At 43.4% G+C, this 16,432-nt stretch overlaps 1 protein-coding gene across 4 annotated transcripts in view; it reads left to right on the top strand.

The window, feature by feature from the left end:
• The window catches only part of LOC108564042 (zinc finger homeobox protein 3), a 35,437-nt gene extending 19,567 nt beyond the window's left edge, over positions 1 to 15,870 (top strand). For 2 of the 4 annotated variants that reach the window (XM_017922952.1, XM_017922936.1), the window contains 2 exons: positions 417 to 3,720; positions 14,591 to 15,870. In XM_017922952.1, coding sequence (XP_017778441.1) covers positions 417 to 3,720; positions 14,591 to 15,240 — 3,954 coding nt within the window. In that variant the 3' untranslated portion in view covers positions 15,241 to 15,870. Of the gene's footprint in view, positions 1 to 416; positions 3,721 to 10,994; positions 11,048 to 14,590 lie in introns of all 4 variants that reach the window. The other 2 variants (XM_017922944.1, XM_017922962.1) reach the window with 2 other exon arrangements.
• The last annotated feature ends 562 nt before the right edge of the window (positions 15,871 to 16,432 follow it).

Genomic DNA, 16,432 nt, shown 5'->3' with positions numbered 1-16,432 from the left:
ATATTTCTATATTAGTATCATGATGTGATTACGATGTTGATGATGATAATAATAATAGAATTAACAATGATGTTGGATAGTAGTAATAGTTGGAGTTGGTTTGGTGTGCTCGGCATTACGGAATTAAACGCGCCGCGCGCTGGTGGTGGTAATTATGCATTCCAATCCATCTGACAATTGCGATAATGCCGCGGTTCCCCGATCCGACTCGTTGATTATTTTAATTGCCATTTGTGCGATGTAACCTTGTATTGTGATAATTATCGTAATTGATTTATTGCCAATTTGTTATTCTTTATTGGCGCGGTGCACATCCACGGTCTCAATATTGAGAACGTATAAATCTCGTCTTAAGTTATGTAGTAAAGTTGAATGGTTGTCATGTCCATACATTGTGTGTGTTTGTTTTCGCATAGGCCGTAAATGCAGCAGCCAATCAGAAACGTGCCCGAACTCGGATCACCGACGACCAGTTGAAAATCCTACGCGCGCACTTCGACATCAATAATTCACCATCCGAAGAACAAATCCACGACATGGCTGCCCAGAGCGGTCTGCCGCCCAAAGTCATAAAGCACTGGTTCAGGAATACGCTTTTCAAGGAGAGGCAGAGGAACAAGGACAGTCCTTACAATTTCAATAATCCACCATCGACGACTCTCAACCTGGAGGAGTACGAGAAGACCGGCGAGGCGAAGGTGATGCCTCTGAACAACTCGGGCAGCAGCACCGAAGAGAACAAAGCGAAAGAGACGACGCCGCCGCCTCCGGCGTTTCAAAGCTCCGAAATTAAAACCGAGATGAAGGAGGAACCAGTCGATGAGACGGTCAGCAAGTACCATCACGTTGATGAAAAAATGCACCAGGATCCGACGGACGAGAAACCAAACATATTCAATCTTGCTCCACATCTGCAGCCGCCCCAGAGTCCGGCGTCTTCGATGAGCAGCACCGACAATCAGCAGGTCAACAATATGCCATCAACATCGAACAACCTGACCCTGACATCGATCATCGCCTCTCAGCTGGGCGACAGCATAATAACCACCAACAGTCCTACATCGATCAGTATGACTCCTACATCAAACCATCCTCTGAGTAGTCCGATGCTGCCGCCACCGAAATTGAACCAACAATCCTTCCCGACACCGAACAGCCTGCAAAATATGCTTCCATTAACACCAAACCGATGTCTCAGTCCGAATCGCGATTTCGGAATGAATTCAAACAGCAACAGTTCGACCGGAAGTACAGGAAAACGCGCGAATCGTACGCGCTTCACCGACTACCAAATCAAAGTCTTGCAAGAATTTTTCGAAAACAATGCTTACCCAAAAGACGACGATCTCGAATACCTTTCGAAGTTGTTGAGTCTCAGTCCGAGAGTGATCGTGGTGTGGTTCCAAAATGCCAGGCAAAAGGCGAGAAAAGTATATGAGAACCAACCGGCCGCGGAGCCATCCCCTGGGATACCGGAAGAAGGTGGTGCAAACCGTTTTCAAAGAACGCCAGGGCTAAATTATCAATGCAAGAAATGTCTATTAGTTTTCCAGAGATACTACGAGCTGATCCGCCACCAGAAGACACACTGTTTCAAAGAGGAGGATGCTAAGAGGTCTGCCCAAGCGCAAGCAGCAGCAGCTCAAATAGCGGCGGTTCTCAGCTCCGAGGATTCGAACTCGAGCACGACGATTGAACAAAACGTGCAGCAACCGCCGGTACCGCAAAGCCCGCAATTGCAGACCACTTCTCCGAGCCCGAACCACCACCAACAACAACAACAACCACCGCAACAGCAACAACAGCAGCAGCAGCAGCAGCAACAACAAGTACAACATCATTTGCAACAACCAAATTTATCTACAACGCCGACGCCGACCAACCAAAGCTATCAACCGTCTTCGCCGCCGAACAACGCGCAGCCTGAATCCAAAGACGGAACTTTCCAGTGCGACAAATGCAATTCCATCTTTCCGCGTTTCGATTTATGGCGCGAACATCAATTGGTCCACATCATGAACCCGAATCTGTTCCCCACATATCCTCCAGACTCTCCATTTGGAATACTACAGCAGCACGCTCAGCTGCAGCAATTGAACGCGAACTTGGGTGTACCGGACATGGTAAACAATAAGTCGTCATCGCCCATCCAACACCCTCTGATGAATATGTTGAACAACGTAACTGTGAAGAGGAAACTGGAAGAATACGACGGCGAAAGCGACGTTTCCGATCAACCCAAGGATAAGAGATTGAGGACGACAATACTGCCAGAGCAATTGGATTACTTGTACCAGAAGTACCAAATCGAGAGCAATCCGTCGCGGAAGATGCTCGAGAACATCGCGAGAGAAGTGGGATTAAAGAAGAGAGTAGTGCAAGTGTGGTTCCAGAATACGCGTGCCCGTGAACGCAAAGGACAGTTTAGAGCTCATGCACAGGTCATCAATAAACGGTGTCCCTTCTGTCCGGCATTGTTCAAAGTAAAATCGGCGTTGGAATCGCATTTAACAACGAAGCATGCAGATCAGTGCGCCCGCGGTGAAATCAATATCGACGCTCTGCCAGATGAAGAAGTGAGCCTGGAGTCATCGCCGAGCCTCAGTTCGGGCGGCGACAACAAATTCAATCCAGGTCAAAACATGATGCCACCACTATTTCCAAGCCTCCATCCAGATATGGAGAACTCCATAAAAAAATATTACGAGGAGAGCATGAAGAGGTACATCAGCGAGCTGCAAGCGCATGCCTCGAACGGAGACAAAAGTGAAATCAAAGGTAAAGACGAAGAAGGTATCCCTTTAGACTTGTCTAAACCGGTGGACTTATCGAGACCGATGAAAGTGAATATGGATCATGAGAGGAACCTGTGTGATCCAGGTCCGTTGACGGACCTCAGCGAAAGGTCATTGTGCGACGAAAGAAGCGACTCGATGTCAGAAACTGCTGACTACCTGGACGACGAAAGCAATCCGACGTCTCCGGCGAGCAGCACGCAGAGCAACAATCCTCAAAGACTTTCGTTAACTCCAAACTCGTCCTCCAATAAGCGATTTCGGACGCAGATGTCCGCCGTTCAAGTGAAAATCATGAAGTCGCTATTCAACGATTATAAGACGCCTACGATGGCTGAATGTGAGATGCTCGGCAGGGAAATCGGCCTTCCAAAGAGGGTGGTGCAAGTGTGGTTTCAGAACGCGCGAGCAAAGGAAAAGAAGGGTAAAATAGCTCTTCAAAAGGTGCTCGGTGGACCAGAAACTGAAACTTCGCCACCTCTTCCGGACGACTGTAAATACTGTGGCTTCAAGTACTCTCACAAGTACTCGATTCAGGATCACATTTTCACGAAGGGCCATATCACGAACGTGCGAACGCATTTGGAGAACATGAGCAAAGACGGCGTCAACGATGGAGAATTCACGGTGCCTCCTATTCCTGGCGCTTCTGGGACCGTTTCCGCGGATTCTACGACAAATCCTCAACAACAACAACAACAGCAGCAGCATCAGCAACAGCAGCAGCTTCAACAGCAGAGCATGAACAACAACACGCATCTGCAGCTACTTCAGATGGCCGGTATGCAGATGGCTGCGGCGGTCAAGAGCGAACCGGACGAGAACCAGGAGGCCCTCTTTCAGCAGCTCTACGCCCTCGGAAACACGGGATCGTACGGCGGCTCCCAGAACCAGTTCATCCACCATCCAATGTTCGGTGCCAACGGTGAGTCCAACTTTTAATATTACTATCGTCTCATCCCCTTTTCCAATTTGCAATTTAAGTATGTCTTGTTTTTGTTTCTTCCTTAATCCGCGTTCGTATTTCGTAACATTGGGTAATGGTAGAGCGCGCGCGTGTTTGTGGGGTTTGAGCGGAACCACCACCGCCATCCCCACAGAGGGCGGTTTTTATTATCTCTCTCTCTCTTTCTCTCTCTCTGTTCCATGCTGGGTGTATGAATTGTTTTCTACGGAAAAATGAGAAATATAGATTAATATTTCAAGTCCCCCTTGTGTTTCTCATATGAATTCGTAATGCGGCTCTGGCTGTGCCTGGCCTGGCTTGGTTTGGTTGGGCCAGGGGAAGGAGGCGGTGGAGGTGGAGGAGGCGGCGGACGTCGTACGCGCCGTCGTCAATAATATATGGTGCACGTCGCGGCGCCCCGGATAGAATACGCCCGCCGCCGTGCTTGATGGAATATTGTATGGAAAAGATAAAACTTTATTTCTCCGTAAATGAACACATTTCTCATTTTTGATATCATATTCAATTAATAATGATTTTAGCGTTGCCGGCTGCTCATGCCCCCGTTTCTTTTGCTGCTACTTATATTCCGCCACTTCTGGGGGAGCGCGCAACCGCCCTTTCCTTCCGATGGGTCGCGTCACGTTTAGGCCATAAATTTGCTTCGGATACAATAGGTTTTATCCATATCTAATAATACCCAGCATTCGTCGTCGCATGTGTCCTTTTTTTATGCGTCACCCAGATTTATGGCATATTAAAAAAAAAAAGAGGAGAAGAAACTGATCCGATGGATGTGTGTCGATACCCCATCGATGCTTTCTTTGTCTGCGACGCCCCACGCACATATGCTCATTCCTAACATAAAAAATAAAACTGCAGGAGCAAATCTCGCGCGCTTTGATTGCTTTTAATCAGAATAACGACAACGATGTCGTCGTTCGGTCTCTCTTCTCTTGCCAGATGGTGATGGTCGGTTTCGGTGATGGAACGCGAGCTGCTAATTGTCCGGAACGGGTCCGACCTTGTCTCGCCACGATACAGTGACGGACCAGTTCTTCTAAACAAACGCAACAGAAACGGCTCAACAATAACAGAAGAAGAAGAAAAAAAAGATAAAACGGGGGACGCAATCTTTTATTTCTTCGTTGCTTCTCTTTGCGGCGCAAACAAAAGTTTTGTTATTCTTCGACCCCGGCTAAATAGCAGCTGTTTTTATTTGCTGCTCCCTTTTCGCTCGTAGCCTAATGATAAGTGATCTCAGGTAGTGCCAAAGATGTGTCCCTTTCGGTTCCGATTCCTATTCGCACACCTGGCCCTATCTTCACTCACTCTCTCTCTCTGTCACACCTCACCCCAAACAAACAGCAGGGCTGAGCAAGAGGCATGGTAAATCGTGGTGTGTCCGCTGTGTAAATAAATCGTAACCATTGAAGAGAGAGGTCTACTGTTCCTTTCTCTGTTTCTTTAACTCTGGTCACCTCCTCGAACTCGTCGGTACACGCCGGTCGCATTAAGAACAAATTCAATAAAAAGTAGTTTCGTAATCGCGCACGGAGCCAGGCTCATGTAGTGTGCTGTATAGAGTACTCTCCCATCCAATGGCGTCGGAGCGTATTCCGGTAGCTATAGAAACCAACTACTTGTTTGTCTTATTGCGAAAGTAGAATGAATCCCGCGAACCCGCCCAGAATCATCACGTCTCTTTTCTTCGTTTACTCCTCGTTGTTGCTGTTGCTGCTGTTACTACTACAACAACACTTCTTCTGCTGCTGCTGCTGCTGCCGTCGCCTCCTCCTCTCTCTCCTCCAATCCATCCATCGATGGGTTGGATGTTTTTTATTCCTTCATTCATTCATCATCATAGAATCATCTCATCTCATTTATATATTATATATATGTACAGAAAGAGCCCAGACCGAAGTAAATATGCAACAATGGGTCAGCCGGGTCTTGTGACCGCACGACCGACCCACCATCCCATGCCACCTCGCTTTGGGCTCTCTGGCGCAGTCAAATTACACACCGGGTGGGTCATTAAAACGCCGCAACCGACACCTCGGCTTTACTCTTGTGTCTGGCTGGGTCCGTCCGCCTCGGCGCGGAATAGTTCGTAAATAAGTACACTATAATTTATAACCTTGTTTGAGTTTAATTCATACATCGGCGTCCTTCTCTTCCACGCACACACCGTGTCCATCTCTCACCTCGACCATCGTAAATTATCTCATTTTAAGTATTGTTGTAGACCGTGCGTTTCGCGTTTCATTATTAAACAGCGAGAACCGAAACCTATTCGAAAGATTTAAAAGACGCACGCAAAAGAAAAGAAAAGAAATATTATTTACCTGCTTAAAGAAGAAAAGAGAGAAAATAAAGCAACTAATTAATCTGTTTGTACTCCATTCAATCACTCGATCAAGTTACTGGCAACACCCAGAATATATACGCGGCTCTGGGCTCAATTTACCGTCTTTTTTTGCGAAGCTTCATCCTCACGAACGACGAAGATCAGATTTCGAACAGTAGCAGTTCGTTCTTTGTTGCTCTTCATCTTGCATCGTTCATTTGCCTTATTTTCTCTGATTATACTCTCGTTTTTTTTTTTTTTGTTTGTTCGTCTTATTTTTACTACTCGTCGTTGAAGAAGTGACGGGAATAATTATTTCTTTCTCGGTTGCGCTGCTGTGACTCATCAGAAAAAATTCGGCGAGTCATCGATCATAAGTTGAAAAATTAATTAAATTAAACATGCCCAGGGCCCAAGACCTGTTCTCTCAATCTCTCTTCATCTTTCTCTCTCTCACACACTTTCAACAACATTTGCTTGTTGTGGTGAGCTGGGTGGTAAATTTTCAAATATAGATTGGGTCTCTTGGGTGTAATCGCGTTTGTCCTATTCTCCTCCTGCTCACGATTACAGTTCGGGGTATTATCAAGTATTTATTTCTTTTTCTGCATCTGGACGTGACGTCGGTCGCAATGTCTTGTTGGGAGAGAATTCATCCGGCGGTGTAAATAAACAATTTCTATGTGAGGTCCTGCGGTAGTCGGGAGAAATAAAGTAGCCCGGGGGTAGGTCCTCTGTTTGCGTGGGTGTGATAGAGACAGAGGGATCGAAGAATGGTTGGAGGAGAAGGAGACGGAGAGAAGTAATTACTGCTCCTCCCCGGGTTCGTGGGAGTTTTCTTGGAATAAAGTTATCCTCGGCGAGGACGAATCCGGATCCAATCTCTATTAGTTGTCTCTGTGTCGAGCTAATTGGCGGAGGTTTTAGGTGTACATTGGGGGCGGCGTCCGTTAAGACTTGCGCGATACAAGCCAACCCCGACGCTTCGGAGGCGGCTGTAATAAACCCCTTTTTCTCTCCCTTGATTATGTATTTAACACATGCAACACGCCTCCGCAGAGAATTGATTTGCGCGCTTCCCGGGTCCGAGAACTAATGATGAACGCAGGACGATGGTTACGAACCTTATTCTTCTTCCTGCATTGCTGAGGACACGTCGTAAAGTGCAGAAATCGCTAAATGGTATCGTTAGACACGCGACAACGACCGTCGGTATGATCGAATGGCGGTATAACAACTCATAACTCTGTTTAGCTATGCCTGATGGTCGATGCCTAAGATATTTGACATTCTTCAGGTCTGCGGCGAACTTTATTACTATGAGGGGGACGAGCCTTTCTTCTCGGGGAATTATTATACTTCTTCTCTCATCTTCGTCTTCCTTCCTTTTTAAACGTGGTATTGATCGGAGCGCGCGAACTGCCGCCGTTTATAAAACGTCCCTCCGTGCCATTGACAATCCACCATTTGCAAGACAAACGCATAGAGCGTCAATTCGATTTATTTTAGAGACAATTTAAGCGATTTAAAGAAATGGGCGATACTTAAACGGGGAGAGCGGATCGCAGACGGGGTGGAAGGAATAAAGGGCCCAGGGGTGAACAAGCCCGACTTATCTGCGTCCGACTCGAATTGGAATATTTTAAATTCGCGCTCTCCTATCTATCTGCGCTTTTTCCCTCCTTCTCTCCAAGGGATACACACACATACATCCACCACCCCCAAAGGCAGCAGCGGCAGCAGCGGCTGGAATTTAAATTCGAGTCCGATGATTTATCCCGTTCCAATTTATGGTTTGCGCCTAATGTATTATGCACCCCCCCGGTTAGAGCAAATGTATTGGTTTTTCCCTCCCCCACGTGCGCCGTAAAAAGGGTTCCAAAAAACACAACAGCCGCGCGTTAATCAATCAATAACTCTAATATATCGAAGAAGAAGGTTCGGGCGGGTCGCCCAAGGCACATGGTTAGCAGCAGCAGCAGCAGAAGCGGCGAGTTCTGGTTAACTAACCGGATGATTTAATCACCCAGCAAAGCGGAAAGACTGTCTTAACAATTTCGCTACCGAATTAAAACCAAACACACTAAGAGAACGAAAGAAAGAGAGAGGGTGTAATTAAATCCCTCAAGGGAACGCTGCGCTCGCTCTCCCATTCCATCTTTTCCAACCATCATCATCATCTTCGATTCAACTTTTGTATGCAAGCACAAGATATATTCGGCTCCAATTTTTATTTGGTGTGCCGCACTCAAAAATCCCGCACCGAACGCGGAGAACTGAAATTCATTACATGCTTGGCTTCATAGGGAGATTGTATTTTTTTTTTCCTCTTTCCCTCATCTCCTCTTCTTCATCTCCCACGTATCCAAGCATTTTCCAGAGGGGAGCCCGCGGCGATTGGAACGTAAAATAAAGTCATAATTTCGGATACGTCCCTTTTTCTATCCACTTTTTTTTATTCCTTTCTCCCTTCTTCATCTTAAAATTACATACAATTGTTCCACGCGCAGGTGCACCTCTCTCTGTAATCCCGCATCCTAATCCTCTCAGGTAATTCAGAGACTTAATTGCCAAAACGAAAAAATATATAAGTAAAAACCGTCCTCTCGCAACCCATTAATCATGCAACAATGCCTAGTTAAAAAAAAAAGGGGATTTTTGCATGAAAAATGCTCTTCTGTACACACGTAATTTCTCCCTCTATCGCAACAAAGGATTTTCCCTAATGCTAATGGGGAATCTCGCAGCAAACACTTCGTGACAAAAGGCGACCCCGAAATCACCGATTCATTTCCAGGGGTCGCGTTTTGTAACTACTATTGATTCGTGATAATTGAACAGCTGTCCTCGGAACGACAATTTCCCCAAAAATATATATAATAACACATGAATCGCTTTGCCAAATCACGCGTTTCTTTTTGCTCGAAAGATGAGTTTTCCTTGTTACCATCATCTACCTGATGCAGTCGTGGTGTCCCACAAAAGATAATCCGCACATTCGTACCTGAGCAATCCCATTCACGTTCTTCGACCACACAACAAACTCTTTCCCCGAAAACCCGATGTTTCCTTTTACGTTTTTGTCACCTGGAAAAGTGCACGTGTTTCTTCCTCCTCCTCCACCTTCGCTCACCCAACAACAAACCCCGCATCAAAGAAGACATCGATTATTTCGTAATTTATTTTGTTGTCGTCTCTCCGGTTCGTTTTTCTTTTCCTGTTTGTGTTTGCATGAATAGTTCTGCATGGTTTTGGCGCAATGTGTTTTCTTTCATTATTTTTTTTTTGGTTTGTTTCTTTCATCTTTGCTTGCATCCTCTTCTCTCTCTCTGATTTGAATATAAAGAAATGCACGGGTCCGTTCTGCTTTGCATCTTAAATCTCCGGCCGCGACGGCTCTGGAAATAATGCAACGTGAAAAGGAATCCCTAAATAAAGGAGAGGAGAATATAATAATAATAATAATAAAAAGAAGAAGTAGAAGAATGAGGAGAGTTGAGAGAAAGAGAGAGAGAGCCTCGGAATTGAAAAGGATTTAATGTGGAAAGTTAAAATTTATTGCCGCAGAACAATGATACCAGTTTTTATGGACTTAAATTATTGGTTAAGTTCGGTCATTCCGAACGGTGCGTTTCCCTTAACTAAGTCGAGGATATCATTATTATTACTATTGCTTTGGAATCGCCTACGATAAGAACGTTGACTTCTCTATCATTCATTTTCCTAAAAATTAACGTACGAAACAATAGCAAATTAATTTCAAGTACAAACAAATGTAACAAACAAAAAAAAAGCAAGTAATCTTTAGTTTTCTTTAAATGCTGAGTTAAGGTAATACCAGGAAATTGTCCTTTTCCGCCCTTACTGAAAAATAAAATAAAACAACAAGCGAAATGTATGCATGGAAGAGGCGAACCTAAACAAATACTTTTTCGGGGGAATATGGCGTGTGATGTTGACTAGACAGTGGGGACCTAAATATATATATATAAATAAAAAAAAACTTATATAAATTATAACGGAACCTCTAAGAGAGTACGTTACGTTTATTTAATATTAGCTAATCATGCAATATTTAAATATAAAATGCTTCGTACGGGGTGGTACAGGCCCACCCGAAAAAAATAAAGAAAAAAGAAAAAACTGTAATCGTTCCGTTTTGATTGAGTAACTCTAAATACTGGTGGTGGGCCTCCCCCGAATAATAATAAGAATAAAAACAACGATAAAAAGAAAAGGAAGATCGAGGAAAACAGAAGGAGAGAGAAGGAAAGCACATTGTGTGTTTGGGGGGGTATATACATCACGCTCTAGTCTGCCTCGTCATGCCATCTTACATAATCACTGCGCCGTGAAAAACCAATCAACGTATACCTAACTAACCTATACAAATTACGTTTTTTTTTTCTTTCTCTTCTCTCTCTCTCCCTCGTTCATTCATTGTTGTTGTTCTGTTGTTTCCTCGCCGTTGCTGCTCTTCATCCATCGGTATTATTTTAATTAAATTGCGACAAAATCACGTAACGATGATTATATACATACATATATATATGGCCCTGATTAGCGCTTCTGTACATACGAATCCAAATTATTATTAGTCCTATTATAATTTTTTTTTGTCGACATTATTATTGTTATTGATAATTAGCGATTGCAGAAAATTACGTAATGATTAATAGTAACAAGTAATCGAAAAATAAATAAATTTAGTGTGTATTCTCCGTTTCCTTTTTCTAGACGAATTGTTGTTATTATTAAAATTACAATTTTCTTCTTCGATTTTGATGACGATGATGATGATGATGATTGTTAAATGTTTATTTCCTCCACGTTTATTATTACTATTTTTTTTTCTTCTTTATGTAAAAATTGATTATTATTTTTTCTTTTTCAATATTTTCAGAATACAATTCATCACAATGCGACTATGGACCAATACTGGCCTCTATTTCAAAGGTCAGTACTTTAAAATAATCTTTTTTTTTTGTAAACGTGTAAAAAAAAATAATTATATTATGTGAATGGGCGAAATCAGGGTCAGATAGAAAAAGAAAACTAAGCATCACGTGTGCGTGTCTCCTCCTCCCCCCAAAACATAAAAAATATCACTTTATATACATATATTTTATACTTTTATTTATAAATATTATTTATTTTTTGTAGAAGAAATGTAATTATAAATTAGATCTCCGCTCGGATTACTCCGTTATCACAAACTTACATGCATACATATGATTTTATTTATTTTTTTTTATTTTCCCCCTTACCCCTCGATTAAATTGCGTTCGGAAGATCCGTGGGGTGGCGTTTTTTTTTTTACTCGTAGTCTGGTGGACGTGTGTGGGGTGCGTTCTGCATTTTTTATGTGCAGACATCCCCCTAATAAGGGAGACGATGATGAAAAAAAAAATTGTGAGTCACGCTAGTGACGGGGGTGGGCCACCCCTCTTTAAAGCGCGCACACATACACCAAAAAAAAAAAAAGTCGGGGGAAAAAAAAATTCACCCGCGGCTTTAAATTTACTTTTTTTCGTTATCGATTGCCGAGCTCTCCTCTTGTGCATGATCTTGCTGCTTGTTGGTTTTGCATGCTGATTGAAAATACTTGGCAAGTAACTCATACATACTTGTTGTTTGTACAATTAGAAAAAGAAGTACTTGATTTGTCTTTAATTTGTTGTTTTTGCACGTTAATTCATTTCCTTTGTTAACTTCGAACATTTTCGTTAAGATAATTAAAAAATAATTATCATGACGACTTAGGAAGTATTGCGATTTGTCATTTTAAAAAAGTTATACTTGTCAAGTACTTAAAAAGCGTGAGTTTAATGGTAATTGCTGTGTTAATTCTCAGGAAAAGCTGTTAAGTAATCCGGGGTTTTCCCGGTCCCTGGGGGATGTTTAATTCGCCACTTGTAATCGGTCGTTGAGGGCGGTTTTCTAATTAGGGATTCTGTTGGCGGGGGCGGCCGACTACGACGAAAGGGCTAATTGCTGAAATTAGCATCTCTCGCCGCATCCTCGCCACCCTCGTCTGAACAACTTGTTGCTTCCTTCCCGAAAGGGTTGTTTCGTGCTAATGAATCGGATCCGCGTCGCTCGCGGCCCCCGCACTTATTTATCATCCATCCACGGATTATAACGCCTTCACAAACAATTGCCCGTGTAAAACCGTAATTATTTTAACTACTGGTATCCCTATTAAGTTACTAATTACACCCATTTAACGAGAGAGTGGTTCACACTGCAATTAGCCCTGACGTCATGTCCGGCGGCCGCGGCCGTCTTCCTGTTTTTGGCTATTAATTAGAGACTCTTCTCTCCCTTCTGCCCATCCATCCATCTCATCTATCCTAGCACGTAAGTGTCATTTCGGAGATTCCACCATCCTTAACGCTTTTGTAAGAGCCTCATTTCCCCCCCGTGTATTGTCTTTATTGTTATTGGCGTTCTTGCCACTTCTTCTCGCGTTGCGTAGGCATACAATTGGAAGAGTCCTCTCTTTCTCTCACTCTTTCACCTACATTGTCGCAGAATTGGTAACCCCGGTGCAAACACTCGCACACTTTGTGGTCGGAGCTGGAAGAAAGTAAAAATAAAAAGAAGGTAAAAATTACCGAGCCCTCTCGTAAGTTTATTACGGAATTTATTACGAGCTTCGGTCAAAATACATAAATAAAGTATTGATTTTTATCGGCGATTAAATTTTTAAAACGCGCCGTGTTGCTCCACCACGTTTTATCATAAAACTGATTTTAAATTTAATATTCCATCGTGGTCTCTTCGCTCTTTTTCTTCGTCGTCTTCTGCTTCTTGCAGAATCCCACAGACCAACCTGAAACTTCAAACCTCAACGGTTGCGGTATTTACTAGCGTTGGTCTGTGCGTTACTTTATTCTTTCTTCGGCTCGACGAAAATAGCCGCAAATTAGCGGATTTGAGCCGCGTAATTCAATGGACGCAATTAGCGTCGTCTCGTGTGACGCGTAATTACTCTGATCCAATTAAGGACAATGGATGTGTATGTGACATCACCGCAACCGGGGTTTCGCAATCCGCGTTGCGCAAGCTAATCCAGTTTGCTGCATGTTTCCATTATTCTCTTCATCTATTTTTTTTCTTCCCCTCGTTTTAATTGACGTTTCGTATTTTATTTCTCTCGGTTTTTATTTTTTTTCTCCTCTGTTGTGCGAAATCGGGGGTGGCTTCGGAATGGATTTGTCAATATCACTGCTGACAGGGGTGGAAAAACTCTCCTTCTTTCTTTCTATCTCTTTCTCTCTCTATATATATATATAGATATATTTTCCTGCATCGTCGAGGCAACAAAAGAAATATCTAAATTTTCAATAAATGCAGCCCCTCGGGTTGGTGCGGGGTGGAGATATTTTATAATTCAGAAAAACTGCGCGTCGGAAGCAAAATCCATATCTCACTCACGTCTGGGGTGGCGGGGTGGCGTTTCTGCTGCTGCTCCTTCTTCTGCCTGCTTATATCTCTCTCTTCCACCCCTTATTATAACTCGCGAAGCGAAAAAGTAAATTTTAAGAAACCCCTCGCAGCGTTCCGCCTCGCTGCGCCACCTCAATTAAATAGGCAATTTACTTCTCTCGTTTTTTTCCCTCTTCCTTTCATCTTCCTTTCAGCCCAAGCGATTTTTTAATCAAAACCGCGATATAATTAAAAAAAAGTAGAAACGAAGATATAAACAGTTGGGGGAGATTCTCTTTATTATATTTTACAGACACATATAAACCCTCTCCATCCTAACGACTCGTTTTGCTTTGCTTCGCCTTTTCCATTGTTCGCAAATCAATTAATTTGAATTTAAAGAAAATAAAGGGGATTTCCTTCCATTGTCCCCGTTTCTTTAATCCTTGTATATTTTGCACAAAAAAATCTTAAATCTCTCAATGCTATTCTTTTTGTTTTGTGAATTAAGCATGCTTCAATATTTTCTCTAAAAGTAAAGTTGCGTACACACTTGTCATTAGTTATTAAGGTAGATTTTGAAATTGTGTAATTTTGGGTATTTTAAACTGCAGTTGAAATCAATTAATTAAGAGCGAGGGTCGTTGATCCATCTCGGATTTCTTTTCTTCTTCGTTTCTCGTTTATTTTTTCTTGTTTTCTTTTGCCATGTGTTGTCGCCGTGATTGAGTGGGACGCGTTTTAACTACAATTTAATCAGCGCCAATCTAAAAACACAACTGTGATACAAATTTATACAACAGTACGTTACGTCGGGTCCGACCCGGCCCCGCAGCGGGTCAGACGGAACGGTCGTCGGGTCCGGGTCGGGTCGACACGCGCACCGCACAACTGACCGACTCTAGAGAATGTTCAATTTAATGTACCGACAAGTCTGCGTTATCTCTCCCGGATTCGATTCTAATGGCGTCCTTTTATTTACTTATATATCCTCTTCGCCCCGTATTTCTGTGGAACGTCGAAAATGAATGGATGTTTTATTTTCTTGTTTCTCTTCGTGTGTTGCAGGGGGAGCCGGAGGATTGTTTCTAGACACAGGAGCCGGACCGAGCTTCCTGCCGCTGCCCGCCTCCGTGCTGGAGAAGGTGGCGGAAGGAAACTTGGACTCTGGCGTGACCACCATCCGCATGCCAGAACAACAACAACAGCAGCAGCAGCAGAGATGTTCTTCGGAGTTGCAGGCTCGTGATGTTGACGTTGAAGTGTGCTTCGTGTGCAAGAAGTGTCGCGTCGGGTTCGTGGGGGATTCGGCTTTGCTGACCCATCAGAGGCATTGTTACGGCGGCAACCTGGAGGCCCGCGGTGCCTTCAGGATCGTCCAGACCGGGTACGAGTGCAAGTTGTGTAACGCGGAACGCTTTAAGTCGCTGCAAGAGTTCAGGAAACACTGTGAGAGTGATTCGCATATGAAGGTCCTGAAGCTGGCCGCCTCCAAGTCGCTGCCGCCACCCTCAGAGTCGCCGTTAAGTCACGAGATGGAGGACGTCGTTAATCAGATCGCGCTGCTGGCGGCCCGTGCCGCCCAAGAGTCCGGGCCAGAGGTGGCCCGCGACTCCAACTCGAACAACACCTTCTGCCAGCCGTCCGACCCGAAGAGGCGCTTCCTCTCACCTCAAGGAGACGTACCCCAGCAACCCTTAACCAGCGCCGGACATTGAGAACAACAGTCACCGGAGAAACGTAATCTACTCGATAAGAAAAGAAAACCCACCGATCTAAGACAATATGCGATCGGACCCGAACGGCCGCGCGCGACATCTTCGCAGATTGTTGCTGGCCGAATTGACCAACGTCAAAGACGGCCAAGTTCCTACACCGTCGCCGGTCGGGTCCGAAGCATGCGAAAGGAACTCGAACCCATTTATAAATAGCTTTTGTTTTTGTTTTGATTTTGGATCTTTCTTGTAAGAAAATTGATTAGATAGTTTTACAAAACTACTACTGCAACTGCAAAGAAAAGGTTTTCAATTTTAATTTGCCCCAGCATGCGTACATCAATACGTCCGAATAGTTCGCCAGTTCGAACAGCCGCATCACTGGTATTCTCGTATGCATGTACGCACGCTACGTGACACTGATAAATTTATTATTACTATATACTAAATTAATAAGCAATGAATAGTGAATTATATTTACAGCTGATCTATTTTTAAACGTTATTATATATTATAATATTATATCGTAGTTGTGTGTCAGTGTAGTTATTGTGTATAGTCGAGTAGGTCCGATGATTCCTATCGCAACGTATAGTTACTATGACACATAGATAAGATAAGAGAGAGAGAAAGTTTAGAGAGATGAAGTTTGAATAGGGGAGCTTTCCCATTCGGAAGAAGAAATACCCGGACACATTTAACTGATCGAAGAAAATGCGAATCGGCGAGTATATATTCATGTGTAAATACATAATATAAATATATAAATACATAAAAAATATATCTATATATTTAAAAAAAAAAGAGAGAGAGAGTGAGTAAGGAAGATGATGATGAAGAAGAAGAAGTTGATATGATGATGATGAAGAAGAAGTAGTAGGAGAAGAAAAAATAAGAAGAGATAACATAAAGTGTAAAAGTAGGGTAGCGCCAGAGTTCCTCATTTCTACAAAACTGCGACTACAATGTTCCTAAATCGAGATGTAGATACTGCATGCAGTCTCCAGAGGGTCCCGAAACCCGTGGACCCAGTAAAACAAGTTCCTATGACGCCCGCATCCCCACAGAGTTCCTCAGATGCAGACACGACGCGATGCGACGATGCGGGCGCTTTTTTTATTCATTATATTTAATTATATTACAAAAAGTAAAAATAAACGTAAAGATGAAAAAGTATGAAAGTATGAGAAACATT

This window comes from Nicrophorus vespilloides, unplaced genomic scaffold (genome assembly GCF_001412225.1).
Source record: "Nicrophorus vespilloides isolate i.1.1-1 unplaced genomic scaffold, Nicve_v1.0, whole genome shotgun sequence".
Taxonomy (NCBI): Eukaryota; Metazoa; Arthropoda; class Insecta; order Coleoptera; family Silphidae; genus Nicrophorus; species Nicrophorus vespilloides.
This window is presented reverse-complemented; position numbering and strand designations above follow the sequence as displayed.